General features: G+C 43.2%; 1 protein-coding gene across 1 annotated transcript in view; it reads right to left on the reverse strand.

Moving 5' to 3' along the window:
• Positions 1–849: 849 nt before the first annotated feature.
• Positions 850–19,590, reverse strand: part of LOC145412803 (mitochondrial pyruvate carrier 2-like) — a 42,326-nt gene continuing 23,585 nt past the window's right edge. The window contains exon 5 of the mRNA XM_080282585.1: positions 850–1,203. Within this exon, the coding sequence (XP_080138711.1) occupies positions 1,158–1,203 (46 nt within the window). The 3' untranslated portion in view covers positions 850–1,157. The remainder of the gene's footprint in view (positions 1,204–19,590) is intronic.

Here is a 19,590-nt window from a genome sequence, read left to right on the forward strand (position 1 = left end):
TCCCTATTCCCATTGAACCCATGCTTAATCAGCCTCAGTATGCAATTTCTCAGTATAGTATGTGATCTTTTTTTCACTTGACCTAAGCCCATCACATAGAGGGGCGTGACTCTTGTGCTGTACCTGTAGGACTATCCCACAGAAGTAGTTGCTTACTGGTATCTGAGGGGTCTACTCAGCCAGACTGGGGATAAGCAACAACAATTGCACAATTAATATTATGGCCTCAACACCATATCCCTACTTTCCAAGAAAAAATGGGCAGGTGGGATTCACAAAAGGTAAAGGACTGTACAATGAAGGAGGCCATTCATCTTCAGTTAATAGTTAGTTCTATTCTGTGAATATGCATTTCAGAACTCCTGCTACACAACATATGTAGCTTAATTTGAACTACAGTATACTGTATGCAAGACCTTTCTGACCAGAAAGAGATAAGCACCATCCATCATGATGGAGATTTTTGTCTTCAAGCATGGCTAAACTCCCATGCTTCTGAACTGTGACTCTTGTCTTTCTCTGGCCACAAGTCTGGAAGACCATGGAGTCAGAGTTATCTACGAAAACAGTCACAATTAAAAACTTCAGGATTAGAACCATGTTTATAGAAAAAATGTCTCATGATGGATGGTGCTTGTCCCTCTCTGGTCAGGAGCATCTCATTAATGCAATACGTGCAAATAAACATTCTCCAATAATGATTAGAATATTTCAATATTACTCATGCTGAAGTAAATAAACTGCAAAAACAAGAAAATTGTTACCATACACCATAAATGTGACTGTAAATGAACGTCACAATGTATAATATTTGACAGTAGGACATGTTAGTAAAAGAAGAAAAGGAGTGCATAGTTTTATTATGTGATAGGGAAATAGATATCAGGTGCAGTAACATTATTAAAATATACCACTGTCACTTCTTTATACAAAATTGATATACAAGTCATTTTTATAGTGGATACATATACAGTATATGGGTTTTACCTGTTTTGCCATTAATCAAATTAGACAACCAAATCTACTCTACTATCTATGGGAAGCACCATCTATAAACATTACCTGCCCCTATGTGCTGCCTATGAAAAAATCTTGAGCAGTGATGTGTTACTGCAGACACTTCACAATTACTCAGCACAAAGTAAACACAAAGATGTTCACTTGCCAGCATCCTCGAGTGCTTTGCGCTTTGACTGCTCATACCTGAAAGTAGAGTAAAAATAAATGTGATTGTACAGTCATGAATACTAGTTTTTTCACCTTCCACTGACACAACAGACCCTCAGTAAAATTCTGGGCCTGGATTTACAAACCGGCTTATGAGTAATTTCCTGACTCCAATTAATTTAAGTAGGAAAAACATATGAAAAGGGAAGATTCAGCTCTCTCCTCTCCTTGACCTTCCAGTAGGAAAAAAAAAAAAAAAAAAAAAAAAATGAAAACACAAGACTTGGGTAAGAATCAGTCCTCTCCTCTTCTTGTCTCTCCTGGGGGGAAAAAAAAAAAAAAAGTTAATTTCACTCTTAAATAAGATTTTTTTTTTTTTTTTTTTAAATACAGAACAAGAGACATGAGAAAATTCTACATCCTCCTTGTCATTATTAAAAAAAAAAAAAAAAAAAAAAAAAAAAAAAAAAAGTGAATTTCATCGGTGCTGTAGCTCACTAACAAAGCATACACTGAAGAATGGTGAGATTAAGAGTAAAACCCTCTATTTGTGAGCCCCTGTATATGCTGTTGTTGTTCAACTTTAATCTATCCAGCTAGGCAGACCCATCAACCACAGGTAAGTAACTGCTTGTATAGGGCCATCCTATAGGTACAGTATAGTATGCATAGTCAGGTCTCACCATACAATGGGGCTATGTCAAGTGACAACCTATCGCAAAAAGACTTATCGTATAGTGAAGTTGATATAACATGGGTTCAACAGGGTTAGAATGGTAGCCCTCGCCTACAAAACCTAAAAACTAAAAAATCTTACCCATTGAGGCTTGCCCTTGGCACCCCTTTGTAGCACCATGCTTTCCATTATGGGTAGCATGCTTGCCAGACACATTTTCCAAGCTACAAGTTCAGTATTATACAGAAAAGTTATCACTTAATATTGCACCCTGCACTATTTGTCATGCACTTCTACTGTTGTCTGGTGAAAGCAATGTTGTTTTTGTGGACTTTCATGCTCAAAATGGAACACAAGGCAGACAATCACAGCAAAAGTAAACACTGGGCAGCCATCTTGGCTCAATCAGCTGACTGGAGGCCCCATCATCAGCCGATTAGGGAAGCTGTGTATGTAAGGTTCACACGATTTTCAGGTCACAAGTTTCAGTATTTCACAGAGAAAAAGGTATCACTTCACTTAATATCGCACACTGCAATATTTGTTAACCCGCCCCATCCCAACCACTTTTCCACCACTGACTCCCCCCAATCCCGACCATTTTTGGAAAATTTTTTTTTTGGCTCAAACCTCCACTTTTGGTGAGAAACATCGAAAATTCATAGAGAAATCGCTCACCTGAGGTTTAAAATACTCAAAACAGATAGCAGTACCTCCTCACCTTACTGTGTTTTTTATCAGGCTGGCTCCAAAGAAAACGAGTTCTATGGGAGGGTAACTATTCCACACCACTCATAAACGGTATTCATTTATTTATTTGGTACGAATTTATATATAGAACGAGAGAATATTGGTTTTCACACAGTAATATAGGCAATATAAGCACTGTTTCACTCACCAAACACATCAACATACCTGACCTTTTTTGGCGACATTACCTGATCATCATTTCTGACTGTTTCTTCCTCTAATGCTATGTAAAGTTTGTCCTCCACATTGCCATCGATTGGGGAATCACTTTGGCCCTGAATTTCGTACCGTGGCATGACATGGCTTTACTGGCCAGGTCACTGGTAACAGGTGAATTGCTGAGTCAATAGCGTGGTGGTGGGGGGGGGGAGGTCATGCTGGGTAAGGCATTGTCCCTGCCTGGCATCTCGTAGAGGAAGGTGTCCCGTGTATACGTACCAAAAATCACTCGCGAAAATTGAAAATTGTGCACATTAGGGACCTTGCAATTGATTCGTGTTTATGAATGTCAATGGGATTGGCAGTGACAAAACGTGTGGACGTTAATTCACGTCAACGGGACGCCGCGGGTTCAGCACTTGCATTGTTATTTGGCAACAGCAATGGTGTTTCAGTGGCCTTTCATACACAAAATAGAATGAAAGACAGACAATCACAGTCAATGTAAACACTGGACTGCCACCTTTCCTCTGACAGCTGACTGACAGTTTGCATGTGCCACCATGTTTGCAAGAGATTCTCAAATGCAGGTGTCAAAAATATCATTCTAGCATAATTGCAACATATTTCAGCATTACTCCAAAATGGGAATAACTTTTTCATTATCATTCTATTGATTTATCACAGTGAAGAGTCGTATAGTAAGACCAGACTGTACTCCGTGCTGTGTATCAAACCAGTGTCCCCCTTGGCAGACATCATCTCACCAAAGTCGGACCAGGGTCCTTTCCACAGCAAGATGGGGCAACATGAGGTGGTTTGGCTCCTAGGAGGATGGAGCAGCTGCTTAGCTCTGCCAAGCATGCACAATGCCACCACATGTCCGCTCCTCATCAGTACCTTGGAATTTAGTGCCCATGAGCTAAGTACAGGTATCTTATTCTGAAGCATCTCCAGACCTTGGGTAATGTAATTAGCTATAAAGAGAAGATGGCTGACAATGGCAGGGGCACCTACATAATATGGAACCTCCTCCAGGTAGAGTTGTAGTCTCCAGCAAAGCACTGAAATACTGTGATTATTATATGTGACTGCTTGTATTTTTTCATTTCTGTTTCCAGGCACCACCTTTTTCTGACCACACAGTGTTGGCTCTCTGGGATGTGGCTGCTTTTGGTGCTTCTAGCTCAATGTCTTTCTTTTTTGTGTGTCCATCTTCTTCCTGGTTGACCATGTCTTCATGGATCAACAGTGAGTTAGCTTTTTATTTTTATTTTTTACTTGTCTGACTTCCTTCAGACCATTTCCTTCTGACATTTCTCCTTCACTGATGCAGTTCTTGAACTTCTCTCTTCTTCCTTCCTCTTGGATCTTTCTTATCATAGGGTTTCTCCAGTGCCTTCTTTCTGCCTTTCATGACCTCTCGTGTTCATCATCCAGTTCTGTCCCCTCCCCTTCTCTTTAAATATTTGCATCTATTTTGTTTCTTTCCCTTTTGCATGCTCTGGGGATGCACTCTGCTTACATTCCCTTGAAGCTTCCTGAGTGTGAGTGCTCCTGTGCCATTGCTCTCTTCGACATGCCCTTCAGACATATCCGAGTGCTGTCTGTCACTCTTCCATTCCTGTCAGCTCGCCTTCCCTTGGCAGCATCTTGTTTTCCTCCTTGTAAGGCGGCAGCCTGTTGCATTCCCTCCCTAAGCAGATCCTCCTCAAATCTGATGAGTCACTCCCACAGACTGTTCCTTCCCACATGGTCCAATGCTTTGTTGGAAGTAACTTTTCTTTTCTGCAATAAATGTCTCATTCTCCTGTCCACTCAGCCTCAGCCCCATTAGTCTCTTCTATCTTACCAAAGTAAGTTCTGCTACAAGGCTACCAAGGCATCAGGTGTCTGATGTTCCTTTCCCTTTTTAGATTTTTTTTCTTCTCCTCCTCTATAATGGAAAAAATCATGTCAGATAATTTAAGGCCTTGCTATACATTTGTTCACTATGTGATCAATCGCTGGAATAATGATCAAAAAGTTATACCCAGTTTTGCAATAATGATGGCAAAATTTGCTTATACATGAATTTTGGTGGCTGTGTACAACAATCCTGTGCATACACGATGCTTCCCGCACAAGCCGACAATCAGTTGCTTGAGCCAAGATGGCCACCCAATGTTTACATTTGTTTTGATCATCTCTCTTTTGGTCTATGTCGTGTGTGCAAGGCCACTGAGATACCACTTTTATCATCAAATAACAGTGCAAGTGTGTAGCATACTGAGGGGTGTGTGAAGTTAAGTGAAATAACCTTCTGTACAATAAAACCTTAATATATCGGACTGCAATAAAATGGATTTCACTTTTATCAGACTCGAGGATCCTATCGCACTAAATTCTTAAGTACAGTAATCACTCTAATATCCGGACGCCCAATAACCGAACATCCCCACTAACCGAACCTTATCGTCCTGGGATCAAACATTCCCAAAATGGTCCGAAAATCCAAAAAAATTGGAAAAAAACCCGATTTTTTGCCGTCCGTAATTTGAACTTGCCGCGCGCGCCGCGTGAGAGCATTGTTTTGGTTCGTCATTCCTCCGACGTCCGATAGAGCGCCGCTGCATCATCCCCACTTCCCGCCTGTCTCTCACCGCGACTGGACCTGCGCTGTTCGTCATGGCTGCCCACGTGCTCGCTTTTGTGGTGGTGCCGTACTTGCTGCAAGGCCTCCTGCTGCTCTCTGCCCTACTCTTAGTGTGTGTGATGATGGCCCCGCCTCCTGAGAAAAGGAAGAGAGTGGTGTTGACTCTGGAGAAGAAACGGGAGATATTGGAGAAGGTTGATGCGGGTTGGTCTTCCTCTCGCATTCTCCGCGAGTTCAACCTGGCCCGGTCGACTTTGTTTGATATCAAGCGTTCCCGAGACAAGCTCATGCAGTACACGGCTGACTTCTCGTCGAGAAGCAAAACGCAACGTGGAGAGGAAGGTTATGTTTACTCCCAAGTATGCAGAGATCGACCGCTCCACGTTGATTTGGTATCGACAGCAACGTGCAGCTGGTGTGATGGTACGTGGAACGGAGCTGAAGGCTGCTGCTGAGAAGTTTGCAAGGCTTCACGACGCCCTAGACTTCAAGGCATCCGAGGGTTGGCTCTTCGCGTTCAAGTTGCGACATGGCCTTACTAACCGTAAAGCACATGGCGAAGCATTGACGCTAACGAGGATGGAGTGGACGGATTTCGGCACAAGGTGAAAGGCTTGATCGACAGGGAGGGGCCTCACTCTCGGTCAAGTCTATAACGCTGACGAAACTGGCCTATTCTATCGCTCGGTGCCAACGAACACTCTCGCCGATGAGACGGAGAAAGCGTGTACCTGGCCGCAAGCTTTCTAAGGAACGGATATCTGCTTTGTGTTGTGCCAATGCTAACGGCATGCACCGGCTTAAGCCCGTTATTGTTGGCCGTGCAAACAGCCTCGGTGCCTTCGTGGGGTGATGGATGTCCTTCCTGTCGTATGGTACCATTCTTTGAAAGCATGGTTCACAGCTGTGATTTTTCAAAGACTGGTTTCACCATCACTTCGTCAAGGAGGTCATACATTACCAGACGAAGACACTGGGAATTCCTCGCGACCAGGTAAAGGCTCTCCTTCTCCTCGACAATGCACCTGCCCACCCGTGCGACAAGGACTTGGTTGCTGAGAATGGCCGTATTAGGTGCATGTTTCTGCCACCTAATACGACTGCTCTCATTCAACCAATGGACCAAGGAGTGATCGTGGCAACAAAGCGCCTGTACCGTCGGAAGTTCCTGGACGAGGTGATGGTGGTTCTCGAGGACGAGGACGAGCGCAGGGAAGGACGTGACACTCGAGGCAAGCGGACTTTGGAAAACCTTCGCCGCTACAACATCAAGTCTGCGCTGTACAACTGGGCTAGTGCATGGAAGGAAGTCCCTGTGAAAACTCTTGAAAATGGTTGGTCTCGTCTGCTTCTCGGAACAGATGTGGAGTACGATTTCCTAGGGTTTGACGTGGATGACTTCCATGCACGGCTACGTACGCACGGCGACGATGTTGATGTGGACGATGTTCGTGAGTGGTTGGACGACGGCGAGGGCGATCCTGGGTATCAGACGTTGTCTGATATCGAGATCGCGTCTTCGGTTGCTGGTGTCAGTCCCGAACTTGAAGATTCCGACGACGAAGGCGATGATGATGCAGACTCCGCCCAGCAGGACACTACTCCAGCCATCCCCAAGCTGAGCGCACTCCGGGAACATCTAGAGTTCGTCCTAGACTACCTGGAACACCCGGACTGCGACAGGGAGATGGGGCCCTTGGGACTCGTGGAGGAAGTGCGTGCTTTCCGGCAGCGCATCATCAATCGCCAGAATCGTCGGTCCTTGCGTCAGTCAACGATTGACAGTTTTTTCAGGCCCGTGACCCCCGCTGTGCCAAGCCCTGGTTCCACTCCGTTGCCTCCCCAAGACAGGCCCTCATGCTCCGAGCCACAGCCCAGCACATCAGCTACAGTGGAGTCACCGCTCGACGTGAGTTTGCGGCTGTCTTCAGAGTCTTCTGTAGTCGGTACGCCATCACCACTACCCACCGATGCACCCCTTGGACGCCTGCCAGTGATACTCTCGGGCTCTGACAGTGAATAAACAGCAAGAACTTCTCCACTAGACCACACGGGAATTTTGAGTGTTGTGCAGTGAAAAAAACGGTGTGTTGTGTTAAGGTTTTCAAGTTGGGAGAAAAGACTAAGTAGAAAAGAAATTTAACGTAACTAACCTTCTTTGTTTTGGCTTTGGAAACTTAAAAAACTTGGGAAAAGTTAATGTGCAACACTTAAATTTAATGGAACATTATTTGGACTAAAGTGAACACTGTGAAAAGAACGGACTTCTGTGTGTTAGTGACTAAGTTCAGTGCAAGACTTCAGGAAGAGTGTAGTGCAAGTGCTTCAGGAAATCGTTCTTACTGTCAGAGTCCGAGAGGAGGCGGTTATTCATCGAGGTGGCCAGGGACTTGCTGTAAGTAGCCAAAATGTTTCATGTTGTACTATTTTCCATACTATATTTACCAGAATGTTTCATATTGTATTTTTTCCCATACTATACTTACCAGAAAGTGTCATACTGTACTTCTTTCCATACTAAACTTACCTCATGCATGTGCAGTAGGAATGGGTTTTTCAGAGTTCGGTTAGGTTCGGTTAGGTTAGGTTCGGTTAGAGTCCATAAGTACCAGAATGTTTATTAATGTATGAACATACTTCTAAACCCACATTTTATGTGTCTATTGCATTTATTTCAGTCATTTATGTGCCTTATTGGTGTGATTTGGGTGTTAAATAGGTGCTATGCATGTCCGGAGGGAGTTGTATAGGTGTTTCTCTGTGTTAGGGTCCGTAAGTACAAGTCCATAAGCTGGGGCCCAATATCCGGACAAAACCAATATCCGAACCTACCGATGGCTCTATTGATCCGGATATTGGAGTGATTACTGTATAGGAAAAAGTCGATAAAGCCAGAAGTGGTCCGGACTGCCTAACCACTTCCACTACGTTCATCACAATAAGGTAAACAGAAGACATGTTTGTCAGTGTACAGTACAGTATTATTACATACAGTGCACTCACTTGTTTCGTGTCTAACTGTTACCATAATAGCGTCACTAAACTAAAACTTGCGAAACTCGTGCATATACTGTACTTTACGTGTAATAAGTGGTAACTGGTTCTGGTGTGAGCCACCTCATTCCCCCTTAGCTACCCATTAATGACACAACTAATGACACACAGGCTGTACTGGTTGATGAGGCTTGTAGATGAGTTCTGAGGCTGGTAGCGGTGGTTAGTTATCACCTGCCTCCCTCACTGTTCCCCGCCACCACTGTTGAGTCCCCCACACCACCACTTCCCGATGCCTCAACATCAAAGCCCTCAAAATCCAGTGGGAGCTCATCAAGCTCACCAATGTCGTGAACAAGTGACTGAGGAGATGTGTGTGTGTGAGATCACTCGCTGCCGGGGGCTTGTGAAACTCAGTAAAATCGCGAGACTCCTTGCTGAGGAACAGTCCTTTGTGTTGCGAAACTGCTATTCGCGGAAGTATATTTTGTGAAACTACTGACTGCACTGTATATTATACAGTAAAACCTCGATATAACGGACTTCAATAGACCGGAATTCGCTTTATCGGATTCGAGAAGCTACCAGACTAAATTCCTATACTGTATATCAGAAAAAGTCCGATAAAGCCAGAAGCAGTCTGGACTGCCTAACCACTTCAGCTATGTTCACAACAATAAGGTAAATAAAAGATATGTTCATCAATGTACAGTACAGTATTATTACAGTATATTATACCATTTGATTACTGTGGTGAAGTTATAACACAGTACAGTACTGCCATGGTAGTCAAAACAGTTTAAAAATCATTCGTGCAATCCGGACTAATGTCTGATATAACGGAAAAAGTCTGGATTAGCTGGGGGAAGTCCGGATGTCGCTTTTATCGGAATTTTGCATTTTTCGGAATGGTTTGGGCCCCAATTAGTCCGTTATAGTGAGGTCTTACTGTTCCATTTGAAAACACGAAACCCTCGTTTTTCGACCGAGTGTTATTCGACAATTCATTGTTTCGACATTATAAATCTATACTCTTTTTCGTTATTTGACATGGTTATCCCCACCATTTCAACTATTCAAACCGCGTGCCACCAGACAGACCGGCTGAGCTGCCTGCCTCCTATGCTCTACCCTGCTGATCGGTTGCCTCTTCATCCCTTTGCATTTCTTTTTGGTCCCGTGGAATACTACAGCACCACCATGGCTCCACCCAAGAACGCTACTATTACCCCTGTCAAGCACAGTCATGTGCTCACCAACTTGAATGAGTGATTCACCATTGCATGGTCAGGTGACGATCAGGGTTGCCAGATCTGAACGTGGCCACATTACCAAACTTCTCAATTTTCATTACCAAATTTAACTTTTCATTACCAATTTCTTAAAGCAAGCATTTATTCCTCACTAATTATGTATACTAATGGAAATAATCACTCTCCTTATAATTAGCTGCATGTTGCTTATTTTCATGCTATGCAGGCTGGCAGATTAATCAATAAGAGCAGACAATCTACCATCTCCATTCTCTGTATCTTCATACACATGAAAAATCCGTTTGGTAATGGATCATGCTGATTCATTACCAAACGAATTTTTCATTACCAATTGGCCCACATTTGGTTAAAAAAAAAAAAAAAGTAACCCTGGTGACAATTGCACCAATGATTAAACGAATGCTCTTAATGCACAATACTATTTTGGCACCAGTTTTATGTTTTGCACATCTTAGTTTGCACTAGGTTTGGTATGTTATAACTGGGGAGTCCTGGGGGCAAAGCCCCACAATTAGGTTTCAGCACTTCCAGTTATTCCTCCACTGCTATTTATGATTTTAAATTGACTATATCTGAGTTTGTTCGGTGTGGTGACGTCATGTTCAGTTAGCGGGATTGGCAATAAGCAATGTATCGAAAGCGTTCACGCAGTTTTCTTTAATATCGATAATTATCTTTCGTTTGTTCTCCAATATTTTTTTGATCGAAAATCAAATGTAAATCATCTGAGATGTATGTAGTACTGTACTAAAATAATTTTCCTTGAGAACGTAGGTCTATAAGAAAACATCTCAAATCCCTGTCACTTTCGTTCATGTATACCGGTATTTTTTCCATCTTTACTGAATATTTTTTGAGTGACGAAGGTGGTCAGGAACCTAACCCCTCTATTTCTCGACAATCTTATGGGAAAAATCGGTTTGTTATTCGACAAATTCGTTATTCAATCACTTTTTATAGAATGAATCCCTGTCGAATAGTGGGGGAGAGGTGTATTGTGGTGAATGTATAATACAGTACAGTACTGCAATGGTAGTGAAAAACCGTTGGTACGATCCGGACTAATGTCTGATATACTGTATCGGAAGAAGTCCGGGTTAGCAGGGGGAAGTCCACATTTTGCTTTTATTGGACTTTTGATTTTTTTTTTGAATGGCTTGGGCCCCAATTAGTCAGTTACAATGAAGTTTTACTGCAGGAAATACTGACACTTGTGACTTGGAAATTGCCTCCGGCAAGGATGCTACCCCTAGTGGAAAGTGTGGTGCTACTGAAGGCAAGCCTAAAGGGAAAGGTTTTTTGAGATTTTAGACTCAATGTAGTGCTGCTTTGGGTGTCTGCCCTTTCCTCTCTTCCCTCCCTCCTCTTCTGTCTTTCTTTCTTTCTTTCATTCTTTCCTCTTCCTTTTGCCTACAGGTGACTTTACACTCTCGCTTCTGTCTTTCTTTCCTTCATTCTTTTCTCTCCCTTCTGCCAATGGGTAACTACACTGAGTGACAAGCCAAATTGTTTTCTGTACACCAGGAAACAATTTACTATGCTGGGTGGTAAAAATATAACCAAATTATGGCGTCTGATTGTTCAGTGGGTAATTAAGGAGCTCCAATCGGATTTAGCCAGTGCAGGTTTATATCTAAGGGGTAGTTGGGGTTTACTGCTTATGTAATGCCACTCAAGGATGAATGAGGCTGGTCACTCTGATCTTCACTGTCAGGACCAACTTGCCTAGCTCCTATGCTCCTCATGGGGCAACACAGGATTGGATGATGGATGGATGGACAGATGATGATGTCACAGGCATCCTCCCTATCCCCACCGAATCCATGTCATATCAACCTTGCTATATGACAAATCGCTACCGCAAAACGGAGTAACTTTGGACAGTTTTGAAGTTTTGGGGGGCATAACATAGTGCAAAGTTGCATTATTAACGCCTTGTTAGTGTCTATGTGCAGCCAGAGCAAGTGGCATTTGAACCTATGAAAAGGAAAAAAATTAGAAGTAATACTGCAAAGAGTGTAATTGTAAATGTACACAAGGGGAAGGGTGATGCCTTGGAAAGAGGAAATTATAGAGGTACTGTATAAAGCTCATAAACAAGATAATGAAGGTAATGGAGAGTTTCTGAAGGTATGATTAGAGAAAGACTGAATATTGATGAGATGCAATTTGGGATTGCCAGGCAAAGGAACCACTGATGCCATATTCATTGTTTGACAGCTTCAGGAGAAAAATATACGAAAGAATTGATTTGGAGAAGGCCTTTGACAGAGTCCCTACAGAAGTGGTGAAGTGGGCAATGAGAAAGCCTGGGATCGAGGAGTGGCTGGGTTAGGTCGTTATGGCCATGTATGTGGATGCTCGCACCCAGGTAAGAGTGAATGGAGATTTGAGTGATGAGTTTTCTGTGAATGTGGGTGTGCATCAGGGGTCAGTCTTGAGACCCTTGTTGTTTATCAGGGTGCTTGAAGCCCTCTCATGTGACTTCAGATTTGGACTCCCGTGCGAGATGTTGTACGGTCATGATTTGGTGTTGACTGCTGAGAATGAAAGGGAGGTGGAGGAAAGATTTAGGAAATGGAGAGATGGTATGGGATACAACGGCTTAAGAGTCTATCTATCTATCTATAGCCCAACGCCCTAATCCCACAAAGGGTGGCCGCAGACAAAACGCCTCCAAGTCACTCTGTCACCCACCATTTGACTCCCCTCCCCCCAACTCACCCCCCCTTCCCTCATATACCTCTCAACTCCATCCCTCCACCTCATCCTCGGTCTACCCCTCCCTCTCCCTCCCTCCACCTCACCTACATACACCCTCTTAGTCAGTCTTTCATTCTCCATCCTCTTCACATGTCCAAACCACCTCAGTGTATTTCTCCTAATCTTTTCAACCACATCCACATCTACCCCACAACGTTCCTTCACTTCTTCATTCGTCAACCTGTCCCTCCACGTCACTCCACATGCTTAAGAGTAAGTGCAGATAAAACAAAAGTGATGGTATCTAGGGCTGGGGGTGGTACTGTCAAAGAAGAGGGAAAGTGGCCATGAGCGATTTGTCACAAGGGTGTGGGAAGTAATTCCATTTTGTGCAGTGTTTGATAAGTGGGTGCATAAGAGATATAATGATATTAGATGTAGACTGCAAGACAATGCTGATTTCATGTGTTCGGTGTGTCAGGGAGAGCATGTGGATATTGCCAGGCATGAAAGGACTGAACTTGCTGGTAAGTTTCTTGAGTGTGTTGAAGAGTTTGTTATTTGAGGAGTAGCAATGTCCAGACAGCCCAAATTTGCCCAGTCCTCCCTACGTGTCAACAAGTGGGTTGGTGGAGGGTTAGTGCTCCTCCCCGTAAAACAAATAACTCAGAGTCAAATGGCCACCCCTTACGGGATTGTGGCATCTGGTAGTAGATAGTAGATAGATAGTTATGTGCTGGAGGACACACAACATGTCTGTGGCTAGAGTGAGGAGTGGCTGGAAGAAGTTCAGGGAGCTGATGCCTCTCCTGACAGAAACGGCTCTCCCTCTGTGCTATGGGATCTTTGTATGCGGCATGTGTTAGAGTGTAATGCTGTATGGTAGTGCATCCTGGGAAGTAAAAGAAGAGGATATTCGTAAGCTCAAATGAACAGAAATGGCAAATGGTTATGTGGATGTGCAGCACGTCCTTCAGTGCAAGGCCTAGGGGGGCTAGGTTTACGATGGAGAAGTTGAGAGGCAGGATGGGACTAGAGTGTATTGGTGTTGTGATGAGAGGTAGATTGAGATGGTTTGGGCATGTGGAGAGGATGGGGGTTGATAATAGGGTGCACAAAGCAAGAAGTGTTAATGTTGGGGGTAGTGTAGTGAGAGGTAGGCTGAAATGGACATGGGAAGAGGTCATTGAGTGTGACCTCAGGGTTAAGGGACTAAATAGAGAAGCTGCCAGAGATCGTGCAGCATGGAGAGCCGCCATTTGGTGACCAAGGCTGATTCATGTAAGCACGTTGAAGCCTACAAAAATGAAGACAAACTGCAAGTGCAATTAGAGATATTAATGCGTCCAAAGTTACCCATGAGTTTGGGTCACTTCGGACAGGTCTGTGTAACTTTAAGTGGGAAAGTCAATAGGTGTCTAAACAAGAGTACACCTAATGGTTGCTAATGTCAGTCAGCCCAAGCTTACTTCGGACACTTAGAAAGTTCTTTAAAAAACTGAGAAAAAAAATTGCACACAACAGTGGTGACTAAATAAAAAAATAACTAAAAAAAAATATTCTTTTTTTCAACCTTTAAATTGACAGCACAATACTGAACATTAGATCACATTGCAATGAGGCATTTTGTGATGAAAATAATCACAGATCATTCATAAACTTTTCCAGACCCAAAAAACAACCGAGAGTCCATTCCAAACATTGTTCTTAAAAAAAAAAAAAAAAAGTGTTCTATCCTGTTGCTAAATTTCACATGTTGAGCACACAGTTTCCATACTTATGCTACTCATGCTAACCACATTCATACATTAACACCAATTAGGAGAGATACATCATAAAAACTACACATTAGTACACGTACATTACTGGCCGCAAGATAATAATTGGAACTCAAACCTTGAAGCTATGTAGCTTACCTTAGGCTTTGTAATTACTGAGGCAAACAACATTGGTTAAGAGACACAAAAATTACAGATTATTATTACTGAAACTCAAACTCTGAAACTAAATACTGAATTTGCTTAGCATCACTGTGGCTTTATAATATTTAAAACTGAAAACCTACTGGAAAAAGTTACAGTACCATAATCACACATTTTGGTAACCAAATACTATTTGGGCAAAAGATAGCTCAAACATTATTTGGCCAAGAGATCCATCCATCCATCATCCAATCTTAGTTGCCCCATGAGGAGTGTAGGAGCTCAAGGCTAGGCAAGTTGGTCCTGACATTTAAGATGAGAATGACCAGCTTCACTCATCCCCCGAGTGGCATAACATGAGCAATAAACCCCAACCATCCCTTGGATATAAACATACACAGGCTCAATCCAATTGGAGCTCCTTAATTACCCACTAAACAACCAGGCACCATAATTTGGTTATATGGTTACCACCCAGTGTAGTAAATGGTTTCCTGGTGTATAGGAAACCATTTGGTTTGTCACTCAGTGTGGAGTCACCCATGGGCAGAAGGAAGAGGAAAGAATGAAGGAAAGAAAGGCAGAAGAGGGACTGTAAAGTCACCCCTGGGCAGAAGGAAGAGGAAAGAATGAAGAAAGGAAAGGTGGAAGAGGAAGGAAGGAAGAGAGGAAAGGGCAGACACCCAAAGCTGCACTACACTGAGAGAGTGGATGGTGAGCACCCCCACCAACCACCAAGACTAATTCAAACATTATTTGGGCCAGAGATTAACATCTACAGAAAAAATCATACTACACTTGTTGTCAAGAGTTGGCTCTGGTAACACCTTAATTATATCTTCTCTATCAACATCATTGTAGTCCTCCATCTCAGGATTTACAAATGTATGACATGTACCCTTAACACGTTGCAAGAACCTAACACAAATTTCAGATTAAAATTTTACAACAACTGCAATAAAATATCAGTACTTTAATGTCTTACTTTCATCAAAATGAACCCTCACAACTACCCAGTTTCACGGCACAACTTCTCCAGTGTAGTGGCTGGCTGGTCTCTAGGTTGAGGTACCTGGATGCAGTGCCATCTCTGCTGTAGGGACCTGGGTAGAGATGCCTGGTTGCCTTGCCTTCTCTGTTGTACTGGTATAATTTTGGGTAGAGGTGCCTGGCTCAGCTGGCTTTGATGTTATCTCTGTTCTAAAGAACTGAGTAGAGGTGCCAGGATGTGGTGGCCTCTCTACTGTTGGGTCTTGGATGGAGGAATCAGGCTGTAGTTCTTGTGGGTCATCCACATCATGTTCCTCACCTCTGTCTTCAGTTCTGAATCCTCAGCTCTTAGGGATTTTGTAGACATGCTTTGACCAGGTGCAACATTCAGCCACTTCTTCCGCTTCTGTGTGAACTTGGGTCCAGTTGTGCTTGAATCTGTCTCCCCTGGGCCATGCCTCATTTCCTTTAGAGTGTCAAAACTGATATATCCAGGGCATGGACAGACGGTTCCTATGGATGTCGGGATATTGCTTGATCTGGATCAAGGGGATGTATACCACACTTTCTAAACCCATTTTGGAGGTTATCTTTAACAGACCCCTTGATTTTGTCCATCGGCTCACACAGAAGAAATGGAAACAGTCTTCTGGTTAGGCATTACCTAGCCCACCTACAGTACTTTTCTTGAAGTCTTCCAACACCTGATGCCAGTGTCTTTTTAATGGTCCAAATACAGCAACATCAAGGGCTGGGTTAAATGGGTGTTCTTTGGGGTTACCAGAAAAAAGGAAATGTTAATCTTTCCATATGTTTTTACTACACTTACACTGACATGGCTTGCTAAATTATCACCTATCATAACAACTCTACCTGTTCTGTCTTTGGCATAGGACAAGATAATTTCATGAAACCAGTCACTGAAACTGCAAGCCTCGAACCATCCACTGGATGAATTATTATGCCTCATCCCTGGGGATCCTCCTCCTGTCCAGGTGTCATAAAGGTGAACAACCTTGTACACAACATGAGGCAATAAATGACAAAAAGCTGTTCCAGAGAACATAACAGATACTGACGATTTGTCAAGTTCATGGACACTTGGTGCCTCTTCTAACTACACTCAATCCTCGCAAATCACGGCAATTTGGGTCAGGACCACTGCCGTGATTTACAAATTCCGTGGTTTATAAATAATAACTCACGTGAAAAATTAATTTGGGTCTGGACTTTGGCCAACCACCCCCCACAGCACCCTACCTTTTTTTTTTTTTTTTTTTTTTTTTTTTTTTTTTTTTTTTTAAAATGCGAGGAAGTAGGAACCAAAGGCCATGAGCCCGCAGTTACAGTTCCCTCCAAGAGAAAAACAAAATACAATAGAGAGCCAAATTCAAGATCCGATCATTTTGAGATGCCTGGACACACTGCATTTGAAAGACTGGAGATCATAGGCAGCAGGAAATACAGACAGAGGGAGACAGTTCCAGAGCTGACCTGTTGCATAAATGAAAGACTGGGAGTAACAGTTAACTCTTGCGTTAGAGAGTTGGACAGAAAAGGGATGAGAGTTTGCTGCCAGACGGGTGCTACGAGCCCGTCGTAGAGGTGGAGGAATGCAAGCAGACAGTTCAGAGGAGCAGTGACCATTAAAGTAGCGATAGAAAAGAGATAAAGATGCAACCGTGCGGCGAAGAGACAGAGGTTGAAGGGAGTCAGTAAGAGGAGGAGAGTTAATGAGACGAAAAGCCTTTGACTCCACCCTATGGAGAAGAGCTGTATGTGGGGAGCCTCCCGACACATGAGAGTTGTACTCCACACAGGGGCGGATAAAACCCCTGTATAGAGTCAACAATTGTGCAGGGGTAAAGAAAGAGCGGAGTCGGCTTAGGAATATTCAGTGCATGTATTTAATAGAAATAAGCAATGTTAAGGGATCTCACCTGAATCCTATGACGATAATGCTTAAGTGAATGGAGTGGGGTGGTTTTGGGAAGAACTTAGAACCTGTCAGCATGAGGTGGGGGTGCTCCCTTCTCAACACGACAAATGAGCTCCAAAAGTTGACTGTACGACAACGGAGGCTGCTTCTTGATGCCATACTGCTTACAGAGTTTCATCGGGGCTTCGGGAGGGGCCATGGAAGGTAGGAGGCAGGGGGAAGGTGCACAAAAAAAGGCAGGTAGCTCTCATACTCCACAGCGATGGTCTGTAGTGTGCAGACTGGCGGGAAGAACAACAACGTGGCAGCATTAGTATGCACACTTGCCACCAGGGACGGATGGTGATTGGTTGTTGGGTCGCGATTTTCAAATTGAATGCTGCGGTTTACGATTCTCCTCGGAAAAGGCCCACTTCGGTGCCTAGATCTGCGATTTTTGTGACTTAACAGCGATTTAGGGGTGCCGGCAATCTGACAGCCACTTAGCTGTGATTTACGAATCCGTGATTTATAAACACGCGATTTATGAGGATTCTATCTATCTATCTATTGCCAGACGCCTCAATCCCGTTTGGGGTGGCCACAAACAAATCGCCTCCAAGTCGCCCTGTCCCCCGCCATTTCACTGCCCTGCTCCCAACTCACACCCCCCTCTCTCATATACCTCTCCACCCCATCCCTCCATCTCATCCTCAGCCTCCCCCTCCCTCTTCCCCCCTCCACCTCACTCACATACACTCTCTTCGTCAGTCTTTCACCCTCCATCCTCTCCACATGGCCAAACCACCTCAGTGTGTTCCTCATAACGCTTCCTATCACATCCACATCCACACCACAACGCTCCTTTATATCCTCATTCGTTGGCCTGTCTCTCCACGTGACTCCACAGGCTCCCCTTAAATAACTCATTTCAACTGCTCTCACTCTTGACTTGTGTCCTTCCAACAATGTCCAAGCTTCACTTCCATACGTTAGAGTTGGTATCACAATACTGTCATGTAGTAACTTTTTCACTTCCATGCTCACCTCCCTGTTTCTTATCAATGCTTTCAAAGAACCAGCAACCTTTCTTCCCTGCTGTACCCTTTCAAGCACTTCACCCTCCAAACCTCCATCCTTACTCATCACACTACCCAAGTACTTAAACGTACTCACATTTTCCAATTCCTCACCATCCAACCTCGCTGTACATTCACTGACTTCACCTCTCTCAAAGACCATCACTTTACTCTTCCCTACAATTTTTGTCTTTCCAGGATCATCAGTGAGATTTGTTCCATCATAATTTATTATGTTCTCTGGAGACATTCCTTCCAGGGTATCTCTGAAGTTATTGGACAACTGAGTTAGTGTGGCCCCAGTTACTTTAGCCCTTTCTGTCTTCATATTTTGCGACACCCGTCTCGTGAGGACTGCTGTGTGCTGTTTCAGAAACGAAAGTCCCTAATCCTGGCCTACAACACTGTTTGTAAAGCGAGACACTGCAACCCCTAGCTTCTCAAGGTATGCCTTCACGAGCATCCTTAGATCCAGTATGTCAAGAGGGAAGCCCCACTCTGTCAGAGTTACTATCCTCTGACACAACAGCATGCTTCCTTATGACTTAAAGCTGTGTGATGTCCCACTGATTTGCTTTGGATACCTTTAATATAAACAAGCAAAATAATTTTTCCTAAATTCTATTTCTTTGCTGCTTGTTGGACACTCAAATTTTTGTGTTCAACATCATTCTTTGCTTTTTTCAAAGATCCTTTGGACACACAACTGGTGTACCGGTACTTTCTTTTCTTAGTAGGGGATAGGTTTGTCTTTGTTCATGGTATTTTGTCTGTTGTAAGTATACTGACTTTGCATAATTGCTTCACTGCACAATAGCTTCACTGTCTGAAGTTACACATGTTTTTCCATGTGTCAAAATTATATATTTCTTTTGGGAAAGAAAGATATTGCTATTGTTACTATTGTCAGAAGATTATACAGGAACATTCTGTAAAATCATTTAGCATATGTTATCTACAACAAATTTACTTTAAAATCATCATATTCGTATTCAAACAACTATCCCTGTTTGTCCTGCACAAAGTTTTCCAGGGTTAATAAAAACGAGAAATTTTTCACCAGTTCTGCAAACATTAGTTCATGTACATATATTCATGTCAGTTCCACAGAAGCTATATATACCATACCTTAAGGATTATCCTAACTGTCCTTGTTTTTACTTTTCCATAATAAAGAGCCATATTCCTATAACTCTGGCTTATTATATTTTACCCAGAAATGTCTGACGTTACCCGTGTGAAGTTACCCCATTTTACGGTATGCAAAGGGTTTTCCCTCAATGCATTATCATTGTACAGCAAAGTGCAACTGCACAAAATTTA

The sequence above is a fragment of the Coenobita brevimanus genome, chromosome 94, assembly GCF_032717465.1.
Source record: "Coenobita brevimanus isolate Jiangsu-jjx chromosome 94, ASM3271746v2, whole genome shotgun sequence".
NCBI classification, from domain to species: Eukaryota; Metazoa; Arthropoda; class Malacostraca; order Decapoda; family Coenobitidae; genus Coenobita; species Coenobita brevimanus.